Source organism: Choristoneura fumiferana, chromosome 27 (assembly GCF_025370935.1).
Source record: "Choristoneura fumiferana chromosome 27, NRCan_CFum_1, whole genome shotgun sequence".
NCBI classification, from domain to species: Eukaryota; Metazoa; Arthropoda; class Insecta; order Lepidoptera; family Tortricidae; genus Choristoneura; species Choristoneura fumiferana.
This window is the reverse complement of record NC_133498.1, coordinates 1,218,004-1,244,075: the sequence shown is the minus strand read 5'-3', so window position 1 is coordinate 1,244,075 and position 26,072 is coordinate 1,218,004. Positions and strand designations below refer to the sequence as shown.

The 26,072-nt window shown below is 36.3% G+C and overlaps 1 protein-coding gene across 2 annotated transcripts in view; it reads right to left on the bottom strand.

The window, feature by feature from the left end:
- The window catches only part of LOC141443406 (U-scoloptoxin(01)-Cw1a-like), a 34,071-nt gene extending 8,585 nt beyond the window's left edge, over positions 1–25,486 (bottom strand). Inside the window, exons 1-3 of one of the 2 annotated variants that reach the window (XM_074108667.1) lie at positions 25,466–25,486; positions 3,630–3,734; positions 1,348–1,470 (exon numbers count right to left, since the gene is read on the bottom strand). In XM_074108667.1, the coding sequence (XP_073964768.1) occupies positions 1,348–1,470; positions 3,630–3,734; positions 25,466–25,468 (231 nt within the window). In that variant the 5' untranslated portion in view covers positions 25,469–25,486. Of the gene's footprint in view, positions 1–1,347; positions 1,471–3,629; positions 3,735–17,272; positions 17,313–25,465 lie in introns of those variants that run through there. The other variant, XM_074108668.1, reaches the window with a different exon arrangement.
- Positions 25,487–26,072: the final 586 nt, after the last annotated feature.

Sequence of the window (26,072 nt, the reverse complement as noted above, 5' to 3'; positions counted from 1 at the left end):
AAACGTCACAAATCAGTACAAACAGGACAAATAAGTTGAGCGCCTGTGAAAATTTAATAGCAAACACGTCAAAATTAACGAAAAGAAAATGAAAAATAGTTTATTTGCCAATGTTGAGTACATTACCTACGTAAGAATTTACATAACTACTTAAAACGCACACACACAAACATCATGCCTGTATTCCCAAATGGAGTAGGCAGAGCGCACAAAACGTTATCGCTTCGGAGCCACTTTTAGCAATTTAAGATTTTAAGTTTGACAAAAACGGTACATAGTGACAGGTTGCTAGCCTGTCGCCTACGGTATACTTTAACCCCAGGTTTCTCAAAGTGGGGTACGCGAACCCCTAGGGGTTCGCTATTCGACGGTAGGGGGTTCGCGACAAGGTTTACGTGATGGTGGCTGCAAGGCTGGCAAGATGATTAAGATTGGTTTTTGGAGTCTTTTTGTATTTTTTATTTCAACTCCAAATTTGTTACTAATTTGTTTCAGTTTGTATTTTCTTCGTTGGCAAGACGATTCTTACCTATATTTGTTACCTTTTATTGAAATAAATAATATACATTATATTATCATGATGATTGAAATAAAATTAGTTTCTCCAACAGCCAGTTGTTTTATAATACCTTCTTTGGGGGGGGGGGGGCCTTAACCTATATCCTCAGTCGCCTCTTACGACATCCATATTTATAAATGATGTGGAGAATAGGCGATGACTCAGCATCATGTCCTATGGCTGACTGATGAGATGATGATGAATTAGGTAAAATAGTATAATTATTAATGTAAATTATACATATACATAATGTATACTTCTGGCACACCTAAAGTCTCGTTCGTAGCCGTTACCCTGATGTGCGTCCAAATCCAAAATGTATATTAGTAATTTTGTATATATGCTCCTTGGTCGTGACCAACTCGATTTTTTTATAGTCGGCCGTGGCAAGTGACCAGAGGAAAAGGTACCGTTGTAGGTTATATATATAAGATATAATTAAAACTAACTAATTTGGCTCAGGGACCCAAAGAGGGTCTTGGCTTCCGAAACGAGAGCATGCCATCTGTCCCGATCGTGCGCAGTCTCTTGCATATAAGTAAATTCAATTTATTATTATTCTCATTTTTTGTAGTATTTTACTTTCCTCACAGTCGAAATGAAAAGTGCAGTGTCCAACTCAGCTGAAATTACCCATTTCCCCTCGAACTATTCTCACTTCGTTCGAGCGCCAGAAATACCTCGGGTGAAATGGGTCACTTTCCACCCTTGGTTATCAATCTACTATTCTCTCTTGCACAAAACGCTCGAAATCGTTTCAACTAAACCCCCGGCTGATGATGACTCACCTGGCACATAGTCTCCGGATCTGCATAGTACCCGGGCAGTTTGTCGTCGCAAGTAAATGACAAGCCTTTAGGTACCTCCGTGAACACCGGGTAGTCTTCCCCGGGGACATAGCCTTCCAAAGCCTGGAAATATACAGATATACAATGAAAGTTGGTGTTGAAAAGGCTCGGATCTGAGTTACATTCGTCGACCGTATGGCCAAGTGGTTAGAGAACCTGACTACGAAGCTTGAGGTCCCGGGTTCGGTCCCCGGCCGGGGCAGATATTTGTATGAATAATACGAATGTTTGTTCTCGGGTCTTGGATGTTTAATATGTGTTTAAGTATGTATTTATCTATATAAGTATGTTTATCTGTTGCTTAGTATCCATAATACAAGCTTTACTTAATAATGGGTAGGTCAAATTGGTGTCATTTGTCCCATGATGTTTGTTTTTTATTTTACTTTATTATTGCAGTAAAGGGTAGCGACTGGATGCTCTGGAATGCATTGAAATAATTAGGTACAACAGTATGGAGTCTATTTTTAATTAAATTAATAAATTAAAATAAATACCTATCATGGGAAAATTGATACCACTTTTTTCAACTGAATTTCTGATTTAGGATTTTGTGATAGTGACTCGATTCATTTAAAGATTTTTGTCCTAATTCAAACAAAAGCTAGGGTATGGCTGATCCAGTGGCGTAGCTACCAAGGGGCTAGGCGGGGCAGTGCCCCGGGGCCCTCAAGCTCAGGGAGCCATCGAAATTCTGCTTTATAGCTGATGATAAAGTTGCTTAGCATTTTTAAAGTATTTGTATATAATTAATGATTTTACTTCAAAAAACCTTACCAGTTTTGATAGCAGTGGGCCCCATTTTTTTATTTGCCCCAGGGCCCTAGGTTACCTAGCTCCCCAACCAAAATATTATTAAGCTCAGATTAACTTCGGCCTATCTCGAAAATATATCGCGTTGCTAAACGAACGTTACAAAGTCACCGAAACGTCAAGATATTTTCCAGCGGCCTTAGCCATTGCGAGGCTCCAGCTCCGGGCGAGGCCCTTTGTCCTTCGTGAAAATTATGTGATGCAAAAATATAGTCAAAAAAATCTATATTTTTTAAAATTTGCTGGCGATTGCCCTGTTCGCCGCCCCCTAAGGCCGCCGCTGTTAAGTCCTGATTAAATTAATGATACAAATTTAAGAGTTAACATTAAGTAAACACAGCTCCGCCCATGACATGATTTACAAATCAGACTAAAATCATCATGATTTCTTTCTGACAATATCTGACCAACAATGCTTTCCCACATCAATCATACTCATAATTTACCCATAATCATAATTAGCCGATAATTACCTAGATAATCAGAGAATCGGATTATTCAAATGGATAATTGTAACATAATTATTAATAACGATCGTTCTTATAGTGTCAAAGTCTTCTTAGATTAGGATCTGAAGGAACAATGTATTCAAGTTTTTATTGCTGCTATTGTTTTTTTTTAAGTAGGGTCAGGAGTTATTACTCTACTACTCTGCTGCCTTATGTTTTTCAAGCGTAGGTACCCAGAATAATGTTACTTAGGTATAAATGCGTAAGTGTGTGTGTTTGTATGTTTGTCCGTCTTTCACTTCGAAACGGAGCGACGGATCGACGTGATTTTTGGCATAGAGATAGTTTATGGGCTAAAGAGTGACATAGGCTACTTTTTATCCCGGAAAAATGCGCAGTTTCCGAGGGAACAGCACGATAACCGAATTCCACGCGGGCGAAGCCGCGGGCAAAAGCTAGTAAGTATATGTATGTTTCTTTGGTTCTCTCTGTAGGATAAACTGTTAGACGGCTATCAACATATTATATTAGATTGGTCAAAACTGTCGGAGGGACATAAGGTAACTATTTTTGAAGTCGGTTAAAAATGGCGTCCAAGAAAACAATTACTTATGGAGAAGCGACTATTTATTTAATTGTAACAATTATGTATCAAACGAAAGTTAATAATTAGCCCATTCCTTATGTTTTAACACGTTTAAACTAGGTTTTCACAGGAACATCAAAAAAAGTATGAAATAAAAAAAAACACTGCTGTAAAAACCTTAATATAAAAACTAAAAGGGAAAAAACAAGTATAGCAGTTTTAAATTCTTTTAAGAGTGCCCCCCTGTTTGCTGGCGTCCAGTTCGCGACCTCACAAGTTTATCATAATTTCATTTGCCATAATTTCATTTTTCATAATTTCTTTTGCCATAATTCCGGTTTAACTAAAAATGTCATAACAGTGCTAACACTTACAGCTAGAGACGTGTCAATGAGGGATAGCAGTACAGCTAGGAGACCTATACAGCTGAGCCGCGCTCCACACAGCCTGTGTTGCGTCATTTTTGACACTAGAATTATCTGTAACAACAATAATTATATATTAGTATAGATAAAACCATAAAATAATTTTAGTTAAACACATTATTTAAACCCTGAACTTAAAAATATTTTTTAATTAACTGCAATATTACATTTGTAGTTGCTTTAAAACAAAAATAATCGACAGATTTGGCATAGTGACGTCACATCTATTTATATTCATGTTGAATATTGTATTATGAGTTAGTAATAGTATGGAAACGATCCAGGACCTTAGTGTCTTTTGCCCTTAAGGCAAGTAAACCTCAAAAAAAATCTCTTACCGATATTTTTTATAGTCCGGGTTACCTAAGAAAAATGCTCACCCTGTGTTACTGCCAAATACTGACAAATTTACTTCCTTTGTACGAAACAATCAAATTACAACTAACCAGGCCACTACACAAGAAATCGTAAATGCAATTCAATCACAATGTGTGCATACAATTACAAGCTTAACTTTGTCATTATTTCCTTCCAACACGACTCCTATTTTAAAGAACTACGATTGAATTTCATTCATAATCTAATTAACCAATGTACAAACAGCCACCTCATAATCACGGGAATTACAAAGTTAATTTTTCGGTTGAACAAAACGTCTAATAACTCCTAATGTGAATAGTTAAGACTGAATTTAAGTTGGTTCTAGTTTTCAACGTAGTAAAAAGAGATAATTACATACCAATTATAAATTACTGTACACAGTTTTTGATCATATACCTTTGTTCTATGGAACTATTATTTGAGATAATCGTAGTATGTGACTTTTTTTCTCATAGACAAATCGGACTTTTGACATTCCGATTGTCTTTGATTCAATTACATTTGAATTACAACCTATAGTTACAAGTTTCGGTTTTATGTAGACTATAAAAACATATCATTATTCCATTAATTTTATTTTCAAAAAACATCGCACATGCATTTTTTCTCGAGTTAATTAAACAAAAAATTATGGACGTATACCCTGTTAAAGCTTCATGTGACGTTTCATGTCAAAGTTCCATACAATTTTTTCTACGGAGTGACATCATAGGCCACAGACTTTGACAGTTTAATTTTTAGCGAATGAAAAAAGGATGAAAATATGAAATAATAGGTAGGTACAGTCACCAGCATTAATATCTGCCACAGCGGATCGTGCAAAAATATCTGACACGTCCTTCGGCCCTAGAAATAGAGTCGTATCAGATATTTATGCACGCTTGTTGTGTCATATATTGGCGCTGGTGACTGTACGTAGTTTTTCTAGTTGCAAAGTTAACGCAGTTATTTCGACGCTACAAACTTTAATTACTTTATAGTTAGTACTCGTAACAAGACATAAAAAAACAATACTAGCAATTAGTTTGTGATTTTATTATACTAATATTACCGGTAGACTAGTTAGGTTTAACAGTACTTCCTTCTGTAGATACCAACGTGAAAGTAAAGTAATTATTGTTTATTAATCACGCACATACGACTGAAGGAGTTTGACCTTAAAAAATGGCCTAATGCACATTTGCCATAATAATCATTTGACCAAATTTTTCTGAAGCCATAATCTCATTCCACTTTATTTACAATACTAGCTTTTGCCCGCATAGAATTCGGTTATCGCGCGCTGTTCCCTCGGGAACTGTGCATTTTCCGGGATAAAAAGTAGCCCATGTCACTCTCAGGCTCATAAACTATCTCTATGGCAAAAATCACGTCAATCCGTCGCTCCGTTTTGACGTGAAAGATGGACAAACATACAAACACACACACTATAATATTAGTATGGATGACATCTATAGTTGCAGTTTCTAAATAAATTCCCTAAAGGGGGGTAAATTTAGTAACGGCTCGCACTACGAAATCAAATGTACAGATAGCATCAAGGGCTGCAACAACGTGGGAAGTAGAGATAGCAACACAATGACAAGGTCGTAATAAACATAATTATATGCTGACTATGAGTTTAACATTATCGGTATAGTTTATGTTCACACGTTTGGCAATGTATGTTTAATTGGCATTATAGGCCTATTGAGGGTTGAGTGCATTTTATGGTTTAAAAAGGTCACTGTATGTATTACTGCCGCGGGTTCACGGTCGATGCAGGCCGCTGCCAACCGAAGCGACTGGAGGTCTGTGGGGGAGGCCTATGTCCAACAGTGGACGTCCTACGGCTGAGATGATGATGATATATTACTAGCTTTTGCCCGCGGCTTCGCTCGCGTGGAATTCTGTTATCGCGCGCTGTTCCCTCGGGAACTGTGCATTTTTCCGGGATAAAAAGCCCTTGTCTCTGGCCCATAAACTATCTCTATGTCAATAATCACGTCGATCCGTGGCTCCGTTTCGACGTGAAAGGCGTACAAACATACAAACACACACACTTTCGCATTTACAATATTAGTACCTATGGATATATAGTGACCTTAGTCACCATCATCATCATCAGCCGGAAGACGTCCACTGCTGAACAAAGGCCTCCCCCTTAGAACGCCACAATGAACGACAACTCGCCACTTGCATCCACCGGTTTCCCGCAACTCTAACAATGTCGTCAGTCCACCTGTTGGGAGGCCTGCCAACGCTTCGTCTTCCGGTTCGTGGTCGCCACTCGAGGACTTTTCTCCCCCAACGGTTACCTAGTGACCTTAGTACAAATAAAAATTATATTGTGAACTATGCAATTCTGGACATAAAGGTTGTCGGCCTTTAAAGGAACCCTAAAAAAATTTGCTTGTATCGGCTTTATATGCTGTCGCTACATTTCCCACAAAGGAAACAAACGTCCATTGCTATTGCGAAGCTATTGCGAAGCCATACTTTTTGTTTCTCTATTGACATAAGTTTCTTGTACGTCTGTGTGTCATGAACTGAGATAATAGCAGTTAATCTTATCGAGTGTGTCATGCGTAATTTACTATAGGAAATAACTTTTTCTCCTTATAATAGTGACTGAGTAATTGCAAATAAATAAATAAATATCATGGGACACTTGACACCAATTGACCTAGTCCCAAACTAAGCAAAGCTTGTACTATGGATACTAGGCAACGGATAAACATACTTATATAGATAAATATAGTAAAGGATTACGAGTTTGCGGCGCTTGCTGTTGAGACCTTAGGGCCCTGGTCAGCCGACATGAAGTTTTTCATAAAGGCCCTGTCGTCCCGGTTGATCGAGGCTTCTGGGGACCCAAGAGCTGGGGCGTACCTACTTATCCCAGCGGATCTCACTTGCGGTCCAAAGGGGTAATGCGGCCAGCGTCATGGGAACCCTGCCACAGGCAGATCTTTTAGACGGGGTATTCTTTTTATAATTTTCATTGTTATAGTTAGTTAAGCTATCATAGGTTAGTTCTTTTTTATGTATGTAAACTCATAATTGTACAAAATAATATAAAAAGTTATTTTTAGATATTAAATTAATAAATTAAACGATTTTCTTAACAATAAAAAAAACATACATACCGAAATACATATTAAATATCCAAGACCCGAGAACAAACATTCGTATTATTCATACAAATATCTGCCGCGGCCGGGAATCGAACCCGTGATCTCAAGCTTCTCTATACACTTAGCCATCGGTCGCCAGCTAAAGCTAAAAGACTTGTGGCAGATATTCTTTGGTTTTGGAACTAAGCTATGAAATAGGAATTGAGCTATCGAATCGGGCATATTTTCCTATTTGACAAACGGATAGCCCTGTGGTTAGATAACCAGACTACAAAGCTTTATTTCCCGGGTTCAATCCCCGGTCAGGGTAGATATTATTTGTATGAAAAATACGTAATGTTTCTTATCGAGTCTTGACTGTTTAAGACATTGTGTATATCTAATAAAGTACGTTTATACGTGGCCTGTGCTCATAACACAAGATTTGCTTACTTTGGGACTAAATCAATTGTCCCATGATATCCATACTAATATTAGAAATGCGAAAGTGTGTATGTTTGTCCGCCTTTCATGTGGAAACGGAGCGACGGATCGACGTGATTTTGGCATAGAGATAGTTTATGGGCCAGAGAGTGACATAGGCTACTTTTGTCCCGGAAAAATGCACAGTTCCCGAGGGGACAGCGCACGATTACCGAATTCGAAGAGCGGGCAAGAGCTAGTTTATTTATAATTTCGAAGCAGCTACCAAACCTGTAGGGTTACTACGAAATTGGAAAATCGAAGTTCGTACCGTACTGTCCCGCTAACGCTAATATTATTTTATACGAGAATGAGAGGGATGGTAAGATAAGAGCTTCGATTTTCGTAGTAGCCCCTGGTTTCGAAATAGCATTAGAGTTTCGTAACTAGCTTAGAATTGAGCATTTTTTTAAAGTCGCTGAACTAATTTCGCTCAGTTTATGAGTACGATGTATGTTTTAATTATATGATCCTGTTAAAGGGTCCAACCGGTAGAGTCACAGGGTACTGTGTCCTTACAACCTACATTTTTAACCACAAACCTATCGATGTCCTGTTCTGACATATTACGGCGGTTCAACTGTTCATTTCCTTGTTTATGAAATTATGTTATCAATAGCTTGTAATTTAAGATATAGTGTGTCCCTTTTGTGGTATTTACAAGACTGTATGTCGTTACGAATGTGGTAAGATGATAAGATACATATATGAGCTATGATCGTTGATTGGTTGATCATAAATAAAAAGCATTAAGTTTGAAAAGAAAAACGCAGAAAATAATGACAATTGTGGACATTCGTCAGACTCTAGAATCTGGACGAACGGTTGTTACATTCTGACATCTGGTAGCATGCGTGTGTCGCTCTGATGATGAACTCTGTTTGAGTTCGAAACACGTGGTGGCGTGGTTATAATCGAGTTTGTGTGATGTGTGTGTTTTTACAGTGTGGATGTGGAGAAGGTGCATGAACATGCATTTATTGCATATGTATATAGTACCTATCGTAAAGTTGCGGGTGAGCAAAGTAATTGTTGAACAGGCCTCCTCTCAGATTGAGAGGGCTTGGGCCGTAGTTCCCACACGGGCTCAATGCGGATTTTAGAATTGTTAATAATTCACGTTTTTCATGTTTTAATCCGACTGACATTGCACCCTAGGGCGGTAAAGGATTGCTCGGCAATATATTTCACTTTTCCCAACTGCGATTCTCATCTTAGTTTCAACAAGCGTGCTGTCGCAAGCGATTCCCACAACGTTGCGTCTGCGCATAATAGCGCCAAATTGTGCTGCGATTAAGTATTTCGTTGCAACAAAACAGTTTTGACGCCTGGATGATTCGTTTGTTTTAGGATAGATTCGACATTTTATTTTCTTGAAATATATTTTTTCATAATACGATTTGTTTATTTGGTCTCCTTCTTATCTGGTAGCGTGGTGAACGGTTGTGTTGCTCTGAAGATGAGCTTAGGTTGAGTTCGAAACGCGTCAGTGTAGTGTGGTGGCGATAGATGGGTTTGTGTGATTGTGTTCTTATAGTGTGGTAAGAAAAACAGAAAGAAAGTTAGAAAAATCAAGAAGACGGTTCGGAGCAGAAGCGACTTGAATACAATACAATACAATACAATACAATAACTCTTTATTGCACACCAATACAGTAAACAGTACAGAGAAAACAAGTATATACATAGAGATTTTCTAAGGTAAGCAATAGGGGGGGGGGGGGGGTGAATAGTATAGGTTCGTTAGGCTAAGGCGAGAGCGAAGCAGAACGTAGCTCCCGCCTCAGCCTTCGATGTTAGGTTTTTTTATAGCAGCGAGGAAACCGTAAAAGTGAAATAAAAAAATGTACATATTTATGAGGGTTATGTTTTCCGTTGTAAGATTAAATGAATGTTATATGTTTTGCTTGTTAGAGGTTGCGAAAATTATGTTATTTGATCGTTATACTCGATGTATTTGTGTCCATAGCTCATTATAAATTATGAAATTATATATTTTATCATTAAGTTTTATGAGCATCATAATTTATAGAAAACGTATGTTATATTTAAAAATATAGAAAGTGAAGTTATACGTAATGAATATTATATGTTTTGGTTTTATATATTCCATCCTCCTGAGTCCTCGAGTACTTTATAAAGGTTCAATTAACACTAAGAATAACGGCCGAATGTACTTTATGAAGTACAAATTGTTTATTAAATAAAGAATTCTAAGAATATCCAAAATAACAAAGCAGGTCAATCACGTCTAGGTCTTAAGCACTAGATTTTTAAAAAAATGTCAGGACTCAGCAGGCTATTATAGTAGCCAAAAAAAAAAACGGCCACTTGATTTTCACCGGTGAAATGAAATAAAAAATACGTTTGAATTGAATGAAAAGTATTTGTATTGTGCTATGTAGTTTTAATAAAAGCAGCAATAAAAGTAGCAGTACCTACTTTGCATAGACGTGACTTTTGATAAAATAAATGTATGACCAAAATGCAACTCATCCAAAATCAATTTTGTTCCAATACAGCAAATTTGGCGAATTCTGTAACATATGGACCATCATTAAGGTCAAAACGTTACCCAACGCGCACAAAAGAGCAGTAATGTGTTTGACCGAGCAGTTAAAGTTGACCTTTGAAGAGGATATTATAAGTAATTTTAGTGTAGTTAATTTGCCGGTTTATAGTTAGGGTATTACCGAGGAATACAAGTTTATTTTAGTTACTTTTTCTTGTCGTGGTGGTTTAGTGGTTTGACATGTTGCCTCTCAAGCAGAGGATTGTGGGTTTAAACCCGTGCTTGCACCTCTGAGTTTTTCTAAATACATATGCAAACTTGCATTTGAAATTGACCAAGAGCTTTAAGTACGGTGAGCGAAAACTTCGGAGGACACTTGAACCGACCTGCAAAGTAATTCAATGGTGTATACGTAAGCATAAATAAGTTTTTGGTAAAAAAAATCATTTTTAATACAAGCTTTTTTTGCTGACTGTACTTTGGGTTGACTGTACTTGTATTGTCACCCAAACTACATTAGCATACCAAATTTCATGTCGATGCCTTTAACCGTCGAAGAGTTCCGTCCTGTGGAGACGATCCTAGCCGGACTACCAGGATGACACTACCAGATTATTGTATTGTCACGCAAATTAAATAAGTATACCAAATTTCAAATCAATCCAACTACTGGAAGTTGGTCGAATTTAACTTGCAAGATTTGCTTACAGGCAGACATACAACGGGGCAGGTGAAGTGAAACTATATAAAAGCTTGTAAAAATAGATCGTTGAGTTCTGAAATGATATATTTATGTCAGAGAAAAACTAATTGTACCTACGGATGTAAGATCAAACAAAAACTGATGCCTGTAGGCACCTATCACGTCACGACGATGCTGTAGATATGGATCGCTGCAGGTGCTGCCAAAGCCTTACTAATCTCCACGCTAAAGACGTCCCAGTGACTGACACAGGCTTCCTCTCGAAAAGAGAAGGCTTGAACTGTATTCCCAAGCGGAGACAGCCCTTTATGAGACCTCCGCTCACTAGTTTTCTACTAAGCGTCATAAAAAGATTTGGTGCAAAAGAATCATTACTGGACACGAAGTTTCGTATTACTAATTACCTACGATACTAATTATTTGCCCGTCTCAACACGCTAACTAGACGTTTTTTTTTTTTTTTTTTTTTTTATTCGATTGGATGGCAAACGAGCAAGTGGGTCTCCTGATGGTAAGAGATCACCACCGCCCATAAACATCTGCAACACCAGGGGAATTGCAGACGCGTTGCCAACCTAGAGGTCTAAGATGGGATACCTCACGTGCCAGTAATTTCACCGGCTGTCTCACTCTCCACGCCGAAACACAACAGTGCAAGCACTGCGGCTTCACGGCAGGATTAGCGAGCAAGATGGTGGTAGCAATCCGGGCGGACCTTGCACAAGGTCCTACCACCTGCAGAAGACGTTAAGCAAAGTTGTTCAATACTATGTATAAAATGTTGCTATAATTAACTGTTTATTTTAGGTAAAAAAGGCTTGATTGAAGTAAAGAGCGAAACAGTTCGAAGTAAAAAAGTTGTACTTTTAATTTCACAATTTCAAGCTTCGATTGTTCGTAATTTTTGTGCACATGTTTTTTATAAGACAACGCGTGCGCATTAGTCTACTTTTTAAGATTCATTACTATGTCAGTTTAATTGGTACGAGTATATTACAAAGATTTTGCATGATTTATTATTGTTATGATAGCCAAGTAGTTAGAGAATCGATTACAAAACTTGGCAGATATTGGGGCAGATATTTGTACGAATACTTATGAGTGGTTGTCTTTGTGTCTTGGACGATTAATATGTAATATATAAGCGGTGCTATATACAGATATAAGCGATAAAATTTCAATTTTCGCTGATTTGGGACCATTTCGGGACATACAAATTTCTTAATTTTTTAATATCTTTTTGATATGCTACGCTACTTTGTCACGAATAAATGATTTCTATTTCTATTTCTAATTACTAAATTTAACCCAAGAAACAGCAATAAACAGGGCAAACTAAAAACCAATTAAAAAAGTGAAAAAAATTATAAATCGCGCTCGTGTGATCATTAATTTTGAAGATTACCAATATTACTAATTACTAATAAGTATTGACTGTTCTACGCATGCGTGTTGCGAGCGTATCCTCGTTTCTACACAGGCTTCCTCATACGATTAGAAATGCAAATATTGTCGTTTACTATTCGAACCAAATGAATGCTCTAGGTTTCTGTTAATGGGTTTTGTCACGGAATAACGATATGTTAAATGAATAAAAATGTAATGACTTGTTAATGTTACCATAAACCATAACTTGGGTTGCCATAACTTTTAGGAACTATACAGGACGATTTCTCTTTCGATGCCCAAAAATCTTAAATAACATATGGAACGCTGATAGATAGAGATACGTGGCTTTCCAACTAGGTAAGAACACCATTAGTAGCGAGAAACAAACAATGTGTTTCTTAATAGATACCCTCTGATATCAACCGTAGTTGCTATCAAAAGTATAAAATAAATAGTAATTACCTACAAAAAGTTTAAATTATTGAATAAACATTCGTAATAATAAAACAAAATCCTTAAAAAAATATTACTTCATTTTTTTTAACGGGTACGGAACCCTATCTTGGGCGTGTCCGACACGCTCTTGGCCGGTTTTTTAAGGCAGTCGGGTGTTTCAATTTTTTTAGTGGGTATGCTCCGTAAAAGACAGAAAGCTTACCTAAATCATAAATCATGAATCTTTATTACCTTTAGTACCTTCTGGTACAGTTAGGTAAATAAATAATCTTTTTTTTACTTTTGTGTTTTTTTAACTGTTTGGCGTATCTAAGGTTATTTTTAAGGGGGGGGGGGGCTGGATTTTTGTGTGAAAATATCGTATTATAGAATTTTGAATCGGTAGCCCAACATCCTGGGGTGGGCACTAGACCATAGCAAATTTTTTTTTCTTTCTTCTTCTTTAAAGTCAGAGAGCCCCACATCAATTTCCGCGGAAGGCATGCGTAAATCATTTTAAAATAAAAAAAGGCAAATAGATAGGTATAACAAAATGTTCAGTCATTGCATGGTATATACCTGATCCTTACTAATCCTACTTTCCTACCATTATTAATCTGAAAGTTTGTGGGTGTGTGTATGTTTTCCTAGTAATATTATAAACGTTAATAAGAGTGTCATTGAGTGTGTTTGTTTGTTACACTCACGCAATTAGACGCTGAACGTAAAATTGATCAATTTTATTTCTATACCAAAATAAATAGAGATTATTTTACAATTAAAGTACTTACTCAACCTACTTTGACGTACCTACGTAACATGTTTAGTTTTAGTTTTCTAACTAAGAGATCCCATAACATCCCTGAATTGTATTTTTTTTCATGTAATTTTTTGTTTATTTTTGTACTGTAGTTTTTAAGTATTTTATTGACACATACTTAAAAACACAACACAACATACAACAATATGATAGGAAACAAAATAAATAAAAACTACGTAAATATACCTAACTATAAATAGAAAACTCCATCTAAGAGGCCCTCCTGCGGCATAGACTCCAGCACACTGGCGGCATTACCTCTCTGTACAGTATTTTATTTGTAATTATTTATTTTGAAAAAAAAAACTGCCAAGTTTCTTGCGGCGCATTCTTCTTGGCAATGATAATCTTTCCTAAAATGTTTCGAAAACCACGAGCTTTGCGGCAAGGAAACCATTGTGAGGAACCCTGTAGAAACCTTCGAAGCAATTCAATGGCTTGTGTAAAGTTCCTACACACTGTTACGCTATTTATTAGTTTCTTCTATAAATCCAAAATCACAAAATAGTAGATTGTACAACAAGAGCATAAAACGAGCCATTTTACCCGAGGCGTTCATATAGCCACCCGAGCCAGTACTAATGGATTTAAAGCTCGAGTTTTACACTCTGCTTTTCACTTCGATGGCGAGGAATTAGTTTAGTTATATATAAATTAAAATTTATTTTAAAAAATATGTACAAACATATTTGTTTGTTGCTGTTTACACCTGATTGCTTTGGTCTTAGATGAAGATTTTACTTTATGCACTAGAGCATAAAAAGTCATTTTATGTCACCTAAGTAGATCCAGCATAAACACGAACGCCTATTGCTTACCTTGTGATTTTCTCTCTGTGTATCTGTTTTCTGTATCGCTTACTATTTCTGGTGTACAATAAAGGTCTTTGTATTGTATTGTATTGAACTTTAGGAGCACGAGAAGTGAAAAAACATTTCAAGTAGTAATTGGTTTCAGTTAATTTAAGTAAAACACTTTTGGGTAGAGCACAAAAAGCCAGACACTCCTTAAAAAAAAACTAAAAATCCGTTGATTGACAGAACCATACAATTGTTTGTATAATGCCAAAAGACTGTGTACATATTTGCGGCTTTACTGTAAAAACTTTGTGTCCGTGTAACTCAGACGCACATGATCTTTTCGGTCAATTATAAAAAAATACAGGATGTTTCTGTTCAATTCTACTCACAAAACTAAGCTACTTTTGTTTTGTAACATTTTCAAAAAACTTAAATTTAGATCATTTGTTGATCCTCAACGTTTAATTATTAAATCAGTGTATCGGACACGGCGGTGCTATCGCTGTCTCTTGGTACGGGGGCCTTGAAATATTTTTTGACATTTATTTGACAAGATAAACGTTTATCAATGTGCCGTCAATTTAGTATTGTATCGCATACATTGAAAATTACATTTAATTTGTATGAAAATAATAAAATTAACAGGCTGCGGGATTGGGGATTAGACTCTCGCTCCGAGTCGTTCTTGGTGCAAAGGCTATCTATCGCCGTTCAACGCAGCAACGCGGCAAGCGTGTTGGGCACCTTTGCGCCAGGAACGATTCGAGGCGGTCTTTTTTTATAAATATATATAATAATAATCCCAGCCTATATACGTCCCACTGCTGGCCACAGGCCTCCTCTCAGAATGAGAGGGCTTGGGCAGTAGTTCCCACGCGGGCCCAGTGCGGATTGGGAACTTCACACACACCATTGAATTGCTTCGCAGGTTTGTGCAGGTTTCCTCGCGATGTTTTCCTTCACCGTAAAGCTCGTGGTAAATTTCAAATGTAATTTCGCACATGAATTCCGAAAAACTCAGAGGTGCGAGCCGGGGTTTGAACCCACGATCCTCTGCTTGAGAGGCCATAGGTCAAACCACTCGGCCACCGCGGCTTCATAATATAAAAATATTATTTAAGTTAGCTAGTAGATGTATTATTTAGTAGTATTTAGCTCTTAGGTATGTGATTGTATTTTCTATAAGTTTATATTCTTAAATAAATCAATTACAGTGATCATATTTTTAAAAAGTAGCAGAACAAAAGTAGCTCAGTTATGCTACTAGAATCGAACCCTGGATTTAAAGACCCATGGCCAGAGACTCCCTTTATATTTGAAATTACCCATGACTCACCATAAGGCTGGCATTTCTCGCTCAACTTATTGGCATAAAATCACAATCCAGCGCGGAAATGCAGCCAGCATTATGCACTTTTCCGCAGAGACAAGACTTAGGCGAATTGTAAACAGCGTGTATTTTTGACATTACCTAAAACTGTAGCCAGACGAAGATTAAAGTGCTGTGAACCGATATAGAAAGAAAGAAAATACATTTATTCACAACACAAGACAACAAAATTATTAGGTACAAAAAAAAAACAACACAAAGGTATGTGTCATTGCGGTTGTGAATCGGACACTGGCTCAGCATAATGCTGAAGCGTTAAAAACACCCCAGCGCTGATTTTCAGCCAGCACCGCCGGCAACCCTCGGGCCGTTATAAAGACATACTACACACCATTAACTACATAAAACTACATAAATAAATAGATATTTTGTAAACTATAAAATTAATTTATATAAAACGAATATATTGATATCAAAACGAATTATTAATTTTAATTTAACTACCAGAGCGTAATTAATTTTTGAAATATTTTCGAGCAGCAATGTAATGCGTACAATAATTTGATACCAGAGAGAAACGTTCTGTGACAGCTGTCACGTTAACAAGTGCAACGTTTTGGATAAAAACAAAGCAATATCACGTTGCATGCTAATTAATTTTGCAAGGAAAATAATAAGTTATTTTTTTACTAAAAGATATTAAAATGAGATTATTAGGGCCTTCACTAACTAACCTTAAAGTTTGAGGTAGTATCAAAAATACACGCTGTATACCTTTTGTTTATTTTTAGGATAGTTTTGCTTCATAGAACTTTTAAATACTTTCAGGCCCTTTCACATTATTCCACTAAAACCATTCCATTAGCTACAATGGACTGAACCAGCAGCACAGTGTCAATCTACTGGAATGATTTACTGGAATAATGTGAACAGGGTTTTATTATAAAATTCTTGTTGCGCAAAGATAAACAAATTGTGTAATTTTTTCCAGCCAGTCATTTGGGTACCAAAAAAAAAATCGTCCAACTTTTTGAACCTTACCCTTCTCTATGGAGCTTCCAAAAATAAAAATAAATACACAGATAAGTGAAAAGCGAACAACATTCTCAAAGTTAAACCTAAGCACAGAAAGTGCATAGCATTTTTCTTCAATACCAATCGTATGGCTCTTTGATTTTGACATTTGACAATAAATAATAAAGTTTCAAATAAATAATAAGCCGTGGTGGCCTAGTGGTTTGACCTATCGCCTCTCAAGCAGTTCGTGGGTTCGAACCCCGGCTCGCACCTCTGAGTTTTTCGAAATTCATGTGCGGAATTACATTTGAAATTTACCACGAGCTTTGCGGTGAAGGAAAACATCGTGAGGAAACCTGCACAAACCTGCGAAGCGATTCAATGGTGCGTGCGACGTTCCCAATCCGCACTGGGCCCGCGTGGGAACTATAGTATTTTCATATTAATGAAAATGAAAATCTCACTCATTTAATCCAATAATTGATTGACCCTTTGAGGGCAGTCGTATTCCGATAGAGACCCAATTTTTTCCAATGGAAAACCATGCACTATCTGTAGTTAATACTTAAAAACAATGCTCTATGCCCTTTCCAAAATTAAAAATACACTTTAGGGTTAATGACATACCTAAGCCTGCGTATGAGTGGCGTCGCGAACGGTTATGAACTGAACCGGTGAAGCGTGAGCCTCCTGCTTTTATACTAACAACTAGTTAGAGTGGATACGCCTAGGTATTTTTATTTATTTTATTGATAAAACATATTTTCAGTACACAACTAAAACAAAGTATTTTATGAAAATATAAAGAAGCCTTATGTATCACTGACTGCCTTGTTAATGTATGATGTAGGTATATGTAGGAATGAGTGATATGCTGAATGATGATCGAATGAGGGAGATGGAGTGAATGAGTGTCGGAGAAAGACGTAAGACGTGTGCGCGAAAGGACGTGTTGCTTTGATTTATTTTAGTATTGTTAAGTAAGATTGTGTTTTTTAAGAGTTTCATTTGAGTTATGTTTTATCTCGCCAACTAAGGTGTTTCCTTAAGGTAAAACTCTACATACATACCTAATGAGGGCTATCGTTTTTTGTCTCACTAGATGGCGCACTGTTGCGTGAGGTTTTTAAGTATGGCTTTCAAAGTCTGTTATTACGGGCGTGAAAACAAAGTTTGGATTAAAATCATATTTAGTACACCTTAAAACCGTACCATAAAAATATCGAGCATGCCACAGTGTTGCATAGTCCCCGTTTTGTTCGGAAAAAAGGGAGGATAAAGGTTTCCGAAAGACAAAACTGTCTCAAAATACAGACATATTTGCCATAATTCATTTCAGATATTGCAAAATATTCACAAAATTATTCTAATTAGAAATAAACCCGCGTAGCTCACCCAAAAACTATGAGATTTGACATTTCGGAGACCTCACGCTACACTAGCGTCTCTAGCGGCGAATTCATACGCGATAGCCCTCATTGTATTCATCCAATATACCTAATTTTGTAGGTATTGTGTATGATAATGTTTATTTTGTGTGTGTAGGTATATTATAAATGCGAAAGTTCGTGTATGTGTATGTTTGTTAGTCCTTCAAGCTAAAACGGTTGGGCGTCTGGAATAACACATAGGCTACTTTTTATCCCGATATTCCCACGGGATAGGGATAAAATCTTGAAATTTCAACCGCTGGGTTTAGAGTAATGAAATTTTGGACAGTTGTTCTTACCACAACTTCAACGAAGACCACGACATAAATTTTGGGATTACACAGTAACTCTAGGGTAAACTCTAGTACTCCTATATCTTGATAATTGGGTAGTTAAACAAATAGTATGCTATTTAGTACATCAGTTTGATTACTAGAAAATATTGGACATGTCGACACCTGCAAGGAATATCATCGTAACTCACTTTAAGTACAATTATCTTTTTATATTTACAAATTATCTTTTTCACTTCTCATGCTCGTAAAGTTCGTGTTTATGCTAGATCTAGGCGACATAAAATTACTTTTTATGCTCTAGTGCATAAAGTAAAATCTTCATCTAAGACTAAGGTAATCAGGTGTCAACAGCCACAAACAAAAAAGTTTCTATATATTTTTTAATAATTTATATTTTATGTAAAACTAAAAATCAATCAAATCAATGAAAATAAATCAATAAAAATTTATAATTATGTAGCAATGCATGAAAAATAAAAGGTACATAGTAAGTGAACAATTGTTTTCACTGTTGCTATTTCATTCGACGTTCCATTGAAGTGAAAAGCAGAGTGTAAAACTCGAGCATTAAACCCATTTTCCCCTGTTCCCGACGTGGCCTATATAAACGTCTTGGGTAAAATGGCTCGTTTTATGCTCTTGCTGTACAATCTATTATTTTTAGCTCTTTATCCTTGTATCTCAACTCCTTTGCGTTTAAAAGTTAGAGCATGGAAAAACATTGCAAGCAAGGGTGCACTGGGGTGAATAAAATACCAACTTTAGTTACGCCATAGTCATTTCAAACTACGTTTGTCGCAATGGCATGAAACAAATCGCCTCGCTTATTATACTAAAATTGAATACAAAGAATGTATGTCTGTTACAACACAATTTTCCAAATTTAATGTTCTAATGTTGTGAGTATCGTCGTAAGTCACTAAAAAGGGTAAAAGAAATGTATTTGTGACAAAACAATCAATGTTTAGTTTTAACTTTGTTGATTATAATGTACACGGCGGTTTTGTACCAAGACTTATTTTTTTTTATAAAAAAAATATAAATCTTTATGTGCCGCTTGCAGGTTTGTATGTTTGGTTAATGAAACAAAAAATAACAAAGAATGAATTACTTTTTATTCTGTCTGTGTCGTATCCACAGTGCGCTAGCGCAGGTCTCACGCAGCGGTCACCGCTAGGAATTACCACTTTTTACACGCATATTAATGAAAAGATATGCGATTCAGCAGACATACAAATTGGGTTTGTTATTAGATGTTGGTTAACATTGGGCAATGGGGGAAGAAAACCGATGGGAATCTGAAATATCTGCATAGCAATGTTGCATTGGAAGTTTTTTATGTGGTAAACGGGCTTGCGGATTACTTGCTGGTAAGCAATTATTATATACTTACTTCTGTCTGCGAGTATTATTATACAAAAAGCTGCTTGTATTTCGAGTTTTTTTTTGAGATATTAATCGTTTTGTAACTTCGATAATTGGTATTTATTGCGGGTGTCCATGGGTGTTGGTGATTGCTGCCCATCAAGTAAATAGAAAATTAATTTACATTTGTATTTTTTTTATTTTCTATCTAAACAATACAGTTTTTTTATAATAGGGGGCAATCAAGCATGCAGTTTACTTGATAACACTCCGTTTCAGGTTTGAATTAACGGTCAAATTGTAACGCGTATTTCGAACACAAATTGACGAAAAATATTTACACACGTACACGACCGGATGGCTGAGTGGTTAGAGAACCTGACTACGAAGCTTAAGGTCCCGGGTTCGAATCCCGGCCGGGGCAGATATTTGTATGAATAATACGAATGTTTGTTCTCGGGTCTTGGATGTTTAATATGTATTTAAGTATGTATTTATCTATATAAGTATGTTTATCCGTTGCCTAGTGTCCATAGTACAAGCTTTGCTTAGTTTGGGACTTGGTCAATTGGTGTCAAGTGTCCCATGATATTTATTTATTTATTTATTTATTTATTTATTAGCGGTATTTGTTATGTTTTATTATACTCGTAGAAGTTAACACAATTTTAAATAGTTTAATTTAAAAATGTGTGCAAATTTTACCGTTACGTTTCAAATGTTTAAAAAAATGGAGAGTAGTGGTAATAATTGTGGAAACTTAACGGTTTGACCCATGGTGTCTTAAGCGGAAGGTAGTGGGTTTGAACCCGGGCTCTGAGTTCTTCCGAATCATGTGCGAAATGAGATTCGTTTACCACGAGCTTTACGGTGAAGGAAGCATTATTAACACCTTTTCCTCACGACGGTTTAATACGCCATAAATTTAAAGCTAAATTTCAAATGTAGGTAATTTTGTACATTAGTTTCATTAAAGATAAAGCCAATTCTCAAAATATATATTTTCTCAGAAGGTGCACTTTTTCAAATTTTGAATAATTTATAGGTAGGTACATAAATATTTATACATTTATTTATATTGTATATCATGACTTAGAATCTTCATCCGAAAAAAACTCGTGTGGACTGTAAAAATGGAAACAGCCGGGCAACAGGAGGGCTACAAAATACGAATATCGAAGTTCGTATCGTACCATCCCTCTCACTCTCGTATTAAATAATATTAACGTCAGCGGGACGGCAAGATCGTAGTATAGGACTGTAAATCTGTAAATTTGTTTAAAAAAATATACCTCGTTGAGTTTCTTGCCGGATTCTTCTCAACAGAGGTTTTTCCGAACCGGTGTTAGATTTTTTTTGACATTCATAAGTGCTTTTAGCCTAAATTGAATAAAGATATTTTGACTTTGACTTTCGGGAAAGTGAGTTTTGCAAGCCAGAATCCTTGAGAAGGCTGATGTCCTTGGTAACTGAATAACGAAGGACGAAACATTTCAGATTGTTTGTTAAACAAATTATATTAAAACGAGTGGCCTACAAACCCAAATTGCACTCTAAATGACTACAATGTAATCAGATGAAGTCAAGATGACTCCATCATCACAATTTCTCAACTTGAAACTGTATTACAATTACAACAATCCGTGTAGTTGAATGTTGCGTACGAGTATTAAATTTTATTAATAAAAGCTGAATATTAAAAGTGAAGGACTTAAATAATTGTGTAGGTACCTTTATGCCGGGTGTGGCCTGCAATATGAGCAAATAATTCAAAACTGAACAACATTAGTTCAGCGCCTTTTAAAAATTATTAGTTTTTTTAATTTTTATTACACTTTTAAGTTTATTCAAAGAAGCAATGTAAAGCGAAATGCTTGATGTTTGTAGCGTGACAGGCGACGTCAGTTGTGTTCTAGGATGGCGTACATTGATAGCAGTATTTAATTTGTATGACAAAAGGAAAATTCAAAGACTCCATTATTTTAAAAAGTCGGTGAACTAATGTTGTTCATTTTGACGAGGACGATCTATGTTTTAATTTTTTGTTCGTATTACATTATCCGGTATAATGAGCTATTGGACATAAATACATTGAGTATAACAATTAAATAATATAATATTCGCAACCTCTAACAACCAAAGCATATAAATAACATTCGTTTAATCTTACAACGGAAAAATATATTATTTTTATTTTTATTTCACCTTTACGGTTTCCTCGCTGCTATACAAAAAACCTAACATCGAATCATGTCTGCCCCACGAGCTCCTGCGTCCGAAGATGAAGCCCCGCCGCTCCGGGGCGGTAATGTTCATTATGATATCGATTTGGGTGACGTAATGAACATTTAACAGAATCAAATAATAGAATCCAATGTCGTAATGCTGGTCATTATCTATGGTTTTTGAACGCATAATGGCGGATTTACAATATGGGTGTATATAAAAGATCTATCCTATCTTATTATACGTAAGTTCGACGATCACTCCCATTTAAAATATAATACCTTTTCACGTCTGTGTCCAAACCGCTAAACCGATTTAGATGTTTTTTGGTATATGGTAGTTTACGGTATTGGATAGTTTTTATCCCAGAAAATTGCACAGTTACCGCGGGATAGCGATAAACGAATTTAACACAGACGGAATCGCGAGCAAAAGCTAGTATATCGACAGTCCACTGTCGATCCTTGAGTTTATCCTTGAAAAAGAGATCGCTCTTAAACGATAAGGCCGCCTATTGCTTACCTTGTAATTTTCTCTCTGTGTGCCTGTTTTGTGTATCGCTTACTATTTGTGGTATACCTACAATAAAGAGTTATTGTATTGTATTGTATACAATACATAACCTCACCGCTTACCACCCGGCGGACCGGCTTGTTTGCCACCAAGGTGGTGTTATTAGTAGTCCTAAGTATTTGACAGGTTACAACTGTACGCGCATGCGTAAAAGATGGTGGACCGCCTTTCTTTGGACAGTCGCTTCCTCTTTCCATATTTATTGGCTATAGACACGATTTTACATAATACGATTAATATTTCCGATTCAGTTTTGCATGCAATGAGGGCTATCGCGTATGAATTCGCCGCTAGAGGCGCTAGCGTAGCGTGAGGTCTCCGAAATGTCAAATCTCATAGTTTTTGGGTGAGCTACGCGGGTTTGTTTATAATTAGAATAATTTTGTGAATATTTTGCATTACCTGAAATTAATTATGGCAATTATGCGTTACGGGGCAATGAATGTCTGTGTTTTGAGACAGTTTTGTCTTTCGGAAACTTTTGTCTTCCCTTTTTTCTGAACAAAACGGGACTACGCAACACTGTGGTTGCTCGATATTTTTATGGTACGGTTTTAAGGTGTATTAAATATGATTTTAATCTAAACTTTGTTTTCACGCCCGTATTAACAGACTTTGAAAGCCACATTTAAAAACCTCACGCAACAGTGGCGCCATCTAGAAAGACAAAAAAACGATAGCCTCATAATGACAGTGTCTACATACGTACAGAGGGAACACTGTCTGTCATGTTCATGTTGTTTTTTTTTTTTTGGAGACTTGATTTTTAGGGTTCCGTAGCCAAATGGCAAGAAACGGAACCCTTATGGATTCGTCATGTCTGTCTGTCTGTCCATCCGTATGTGTCACAGCCACTTTTTTCCGAAACTATAAGAACTATACTGTTGAAACTTGGTAGGTAGATGTATTCTGTGAACCGCATTAAGATTTTCACACAAAAATAGAAAAAAAAAAAACAATTTATTTTGGGGGGATCCCCATACTTAGACCTGAAACTATTTTTTTTCATCAAACCCATACGTGTGGGGTATGTATGGATTAAGTCTTCAAAAATTATATTGAGGTTTGTAATATATTTTTTTTCTAAATTGAATAGTTTGGGCGAGAGTCACTTCCAAAGTGGTAAAATGTGTGCCCCCCCCCCGTAACTTCTAAAATAAGAGAATGATAAAACTAAAAAAATATATATGATGTACATTACCATATGGGCAAACTTCCACCGAAAATTGGTTTGAACGAGATCTAGTAAGTATTAAAACGTCATAAATCGTAAAGTGAAGGAAACTTTTATAACTATGTTACTTGCTGCTACGGAACCCTTGATGGACGAGTCCGACTCGCACTTGGCCGCTTTTTTTTTTGGTAGGTACTTTTGAGATCATATCGCCCATAGGCATCATAATAAAAAAAAATAAATAAAAAAATAAATATTGGAGATGAATCCCACAAATATTAAATATGCGAAAGCTCGTAAGTCTGTTTGTCTCTTCATGTCTAAACCGCTAAACAGATTTAGAAGATTGAGAAGAAGTTTGAGTCCCTGGGAAGGACATCATCATCAATCATCATCCCAGCCTATATACGTCCCTCTGCTGAGCTCATAATGAGAGGGCTTGGGCCGTAGTACCCACGCGGGCCCAGTGCGGATTGGGAACTTCACACACACCGTTCAATTGCTTCGCAGGGTTGTGCAGGTTTCCTCACGATGTATAGGTCCAGTGGGGATTGGAAAGTTCACACGCATCATCGAATTGTTTTGCAGTTTTCCTCACGTTATTTTCCTTAAAACGAAATCATGATAAGATAATTTGATTTCGACATTGTTTTTCACCCGTGTTTATCGACCGACCTTTACCAAATTGCCCATTCGGTTCTGGCGATTCACCGGCGTACACACACGTTCACACTAATTATGGAAACGTAACAAGGTTGCGATTTTTTTATATTGTCGACTTAAGTGTTAAATTGTTCATATTTATTTTGAAACCTTGTAATTATCGAGTCGCTTGTTAAAAATAATGAAACATTATTTTTGTAAAATGTAATTTAATGGAAGAATTTTCCGATAATCCCAGTAATATTATAAATGCGAATGTTTGTTAGTTTGTTTGTTGCGCCATCACGTTAAAACCGCTGAACCGATTTAGATGAAATTCGGTACACAAATAGTTTGAGTCCCGGGAAGGACATAGGATAGTTTTTATCCCGGAAAATTGCACAGTTCCCGCGGGATAGCGATAAACGAATTTTATTAGTTTCGCCATGTCTGTCTGTCTGTCTGTCCGTCCGTCCGCGGCTTTGCTCAGGGACTATCAATGCTAGAAAGCTGTAATTTTGCACGAATATATATGTATGCTTTTTTTTAGAGTACCTCCCATAGACGTAGTGGGGATTTTTTTTTTCTCATCCATAGTTAAATAGGGCTTTTAAAACCATTAGGGGGTTGCTAAAACGATTTTTCGATTAAGTGATATGTATGCAAAATATTCAACTGTAAAGTACAAATTTTCATTAAAATCGAGCGTCCACCCAATTAAGTCTAAACCGGTGGGTGGAAAAATTTGAAAAAATTCAGGATAGTAGTAGGTAAGTATATCAAACTTACAAGGAAAACTAAAACGTTTAAGTTTTCTTGAGAATTATTAGTAGCTTAAGAGTAAATAGCAGCCTAAAGTATAAAATACACATAAACTAAGAATATTCCGTACAAAATACGAAATCCTTAGAAAAATATTACTTATTTTTTTCGTAATGGTTACGGAACCCTATTTCGGGCATGTCCGACACGCTCTTGGCCGGTTTTTTTTAAATCTTTGATATTATAATTTCAGTACGGTCGTAATTCAAATTGTTCGTTTGTGTTTGTATCTATGATGAGTCAGTACCTATACATTGTAATTGTATTGTCCATAAGTTTATCAGTTACTTACCATTGGTAGATGACAGCATAAGGTCAGTTGGACCAATTTGTCGGTCTGTCGCAACGCGAGCATCGGTGTGCGCGAGAGCATAGTGACGTAACGATTGTTTCGAGAGAAAGAGATCGCTAACAATCTTGATACTTTATCGGATTTTGGCGTACCTACAATACAATACAATACAAAGACTCTTTATTGTACACCAGACATAGTAAGCGATACAGAAAACAGATACACAGAAAAAAAATATTACAAGGTGAGCAATAGGCGGCCTTATCGCTTAAGAGCGATCTCTTCCAGGCAACCTTTTTTACAGAAAGAAGGAAGGACTAGTTTACAACAGGTGGTGCATCAAAAGTAGATAAGAAAATTTAAACGTAACAGCAATACATCGACAAATACATACATAATTATATCGTACATATAATATACGTCCAAAATAAATATAGGTAGTGAGATAAACAGCAACAAATAAATAAATAAATTATAATAAGGCTAATAATTACAAGATGACAGATAGTGCTCCTACCTATTAAATAAAGAAAGAAATAAATCATTTATTCGTGACAAAGTACGAAATAACAAAAAGAAATTGAAATTTGAGAAAGTAGTATGTCAG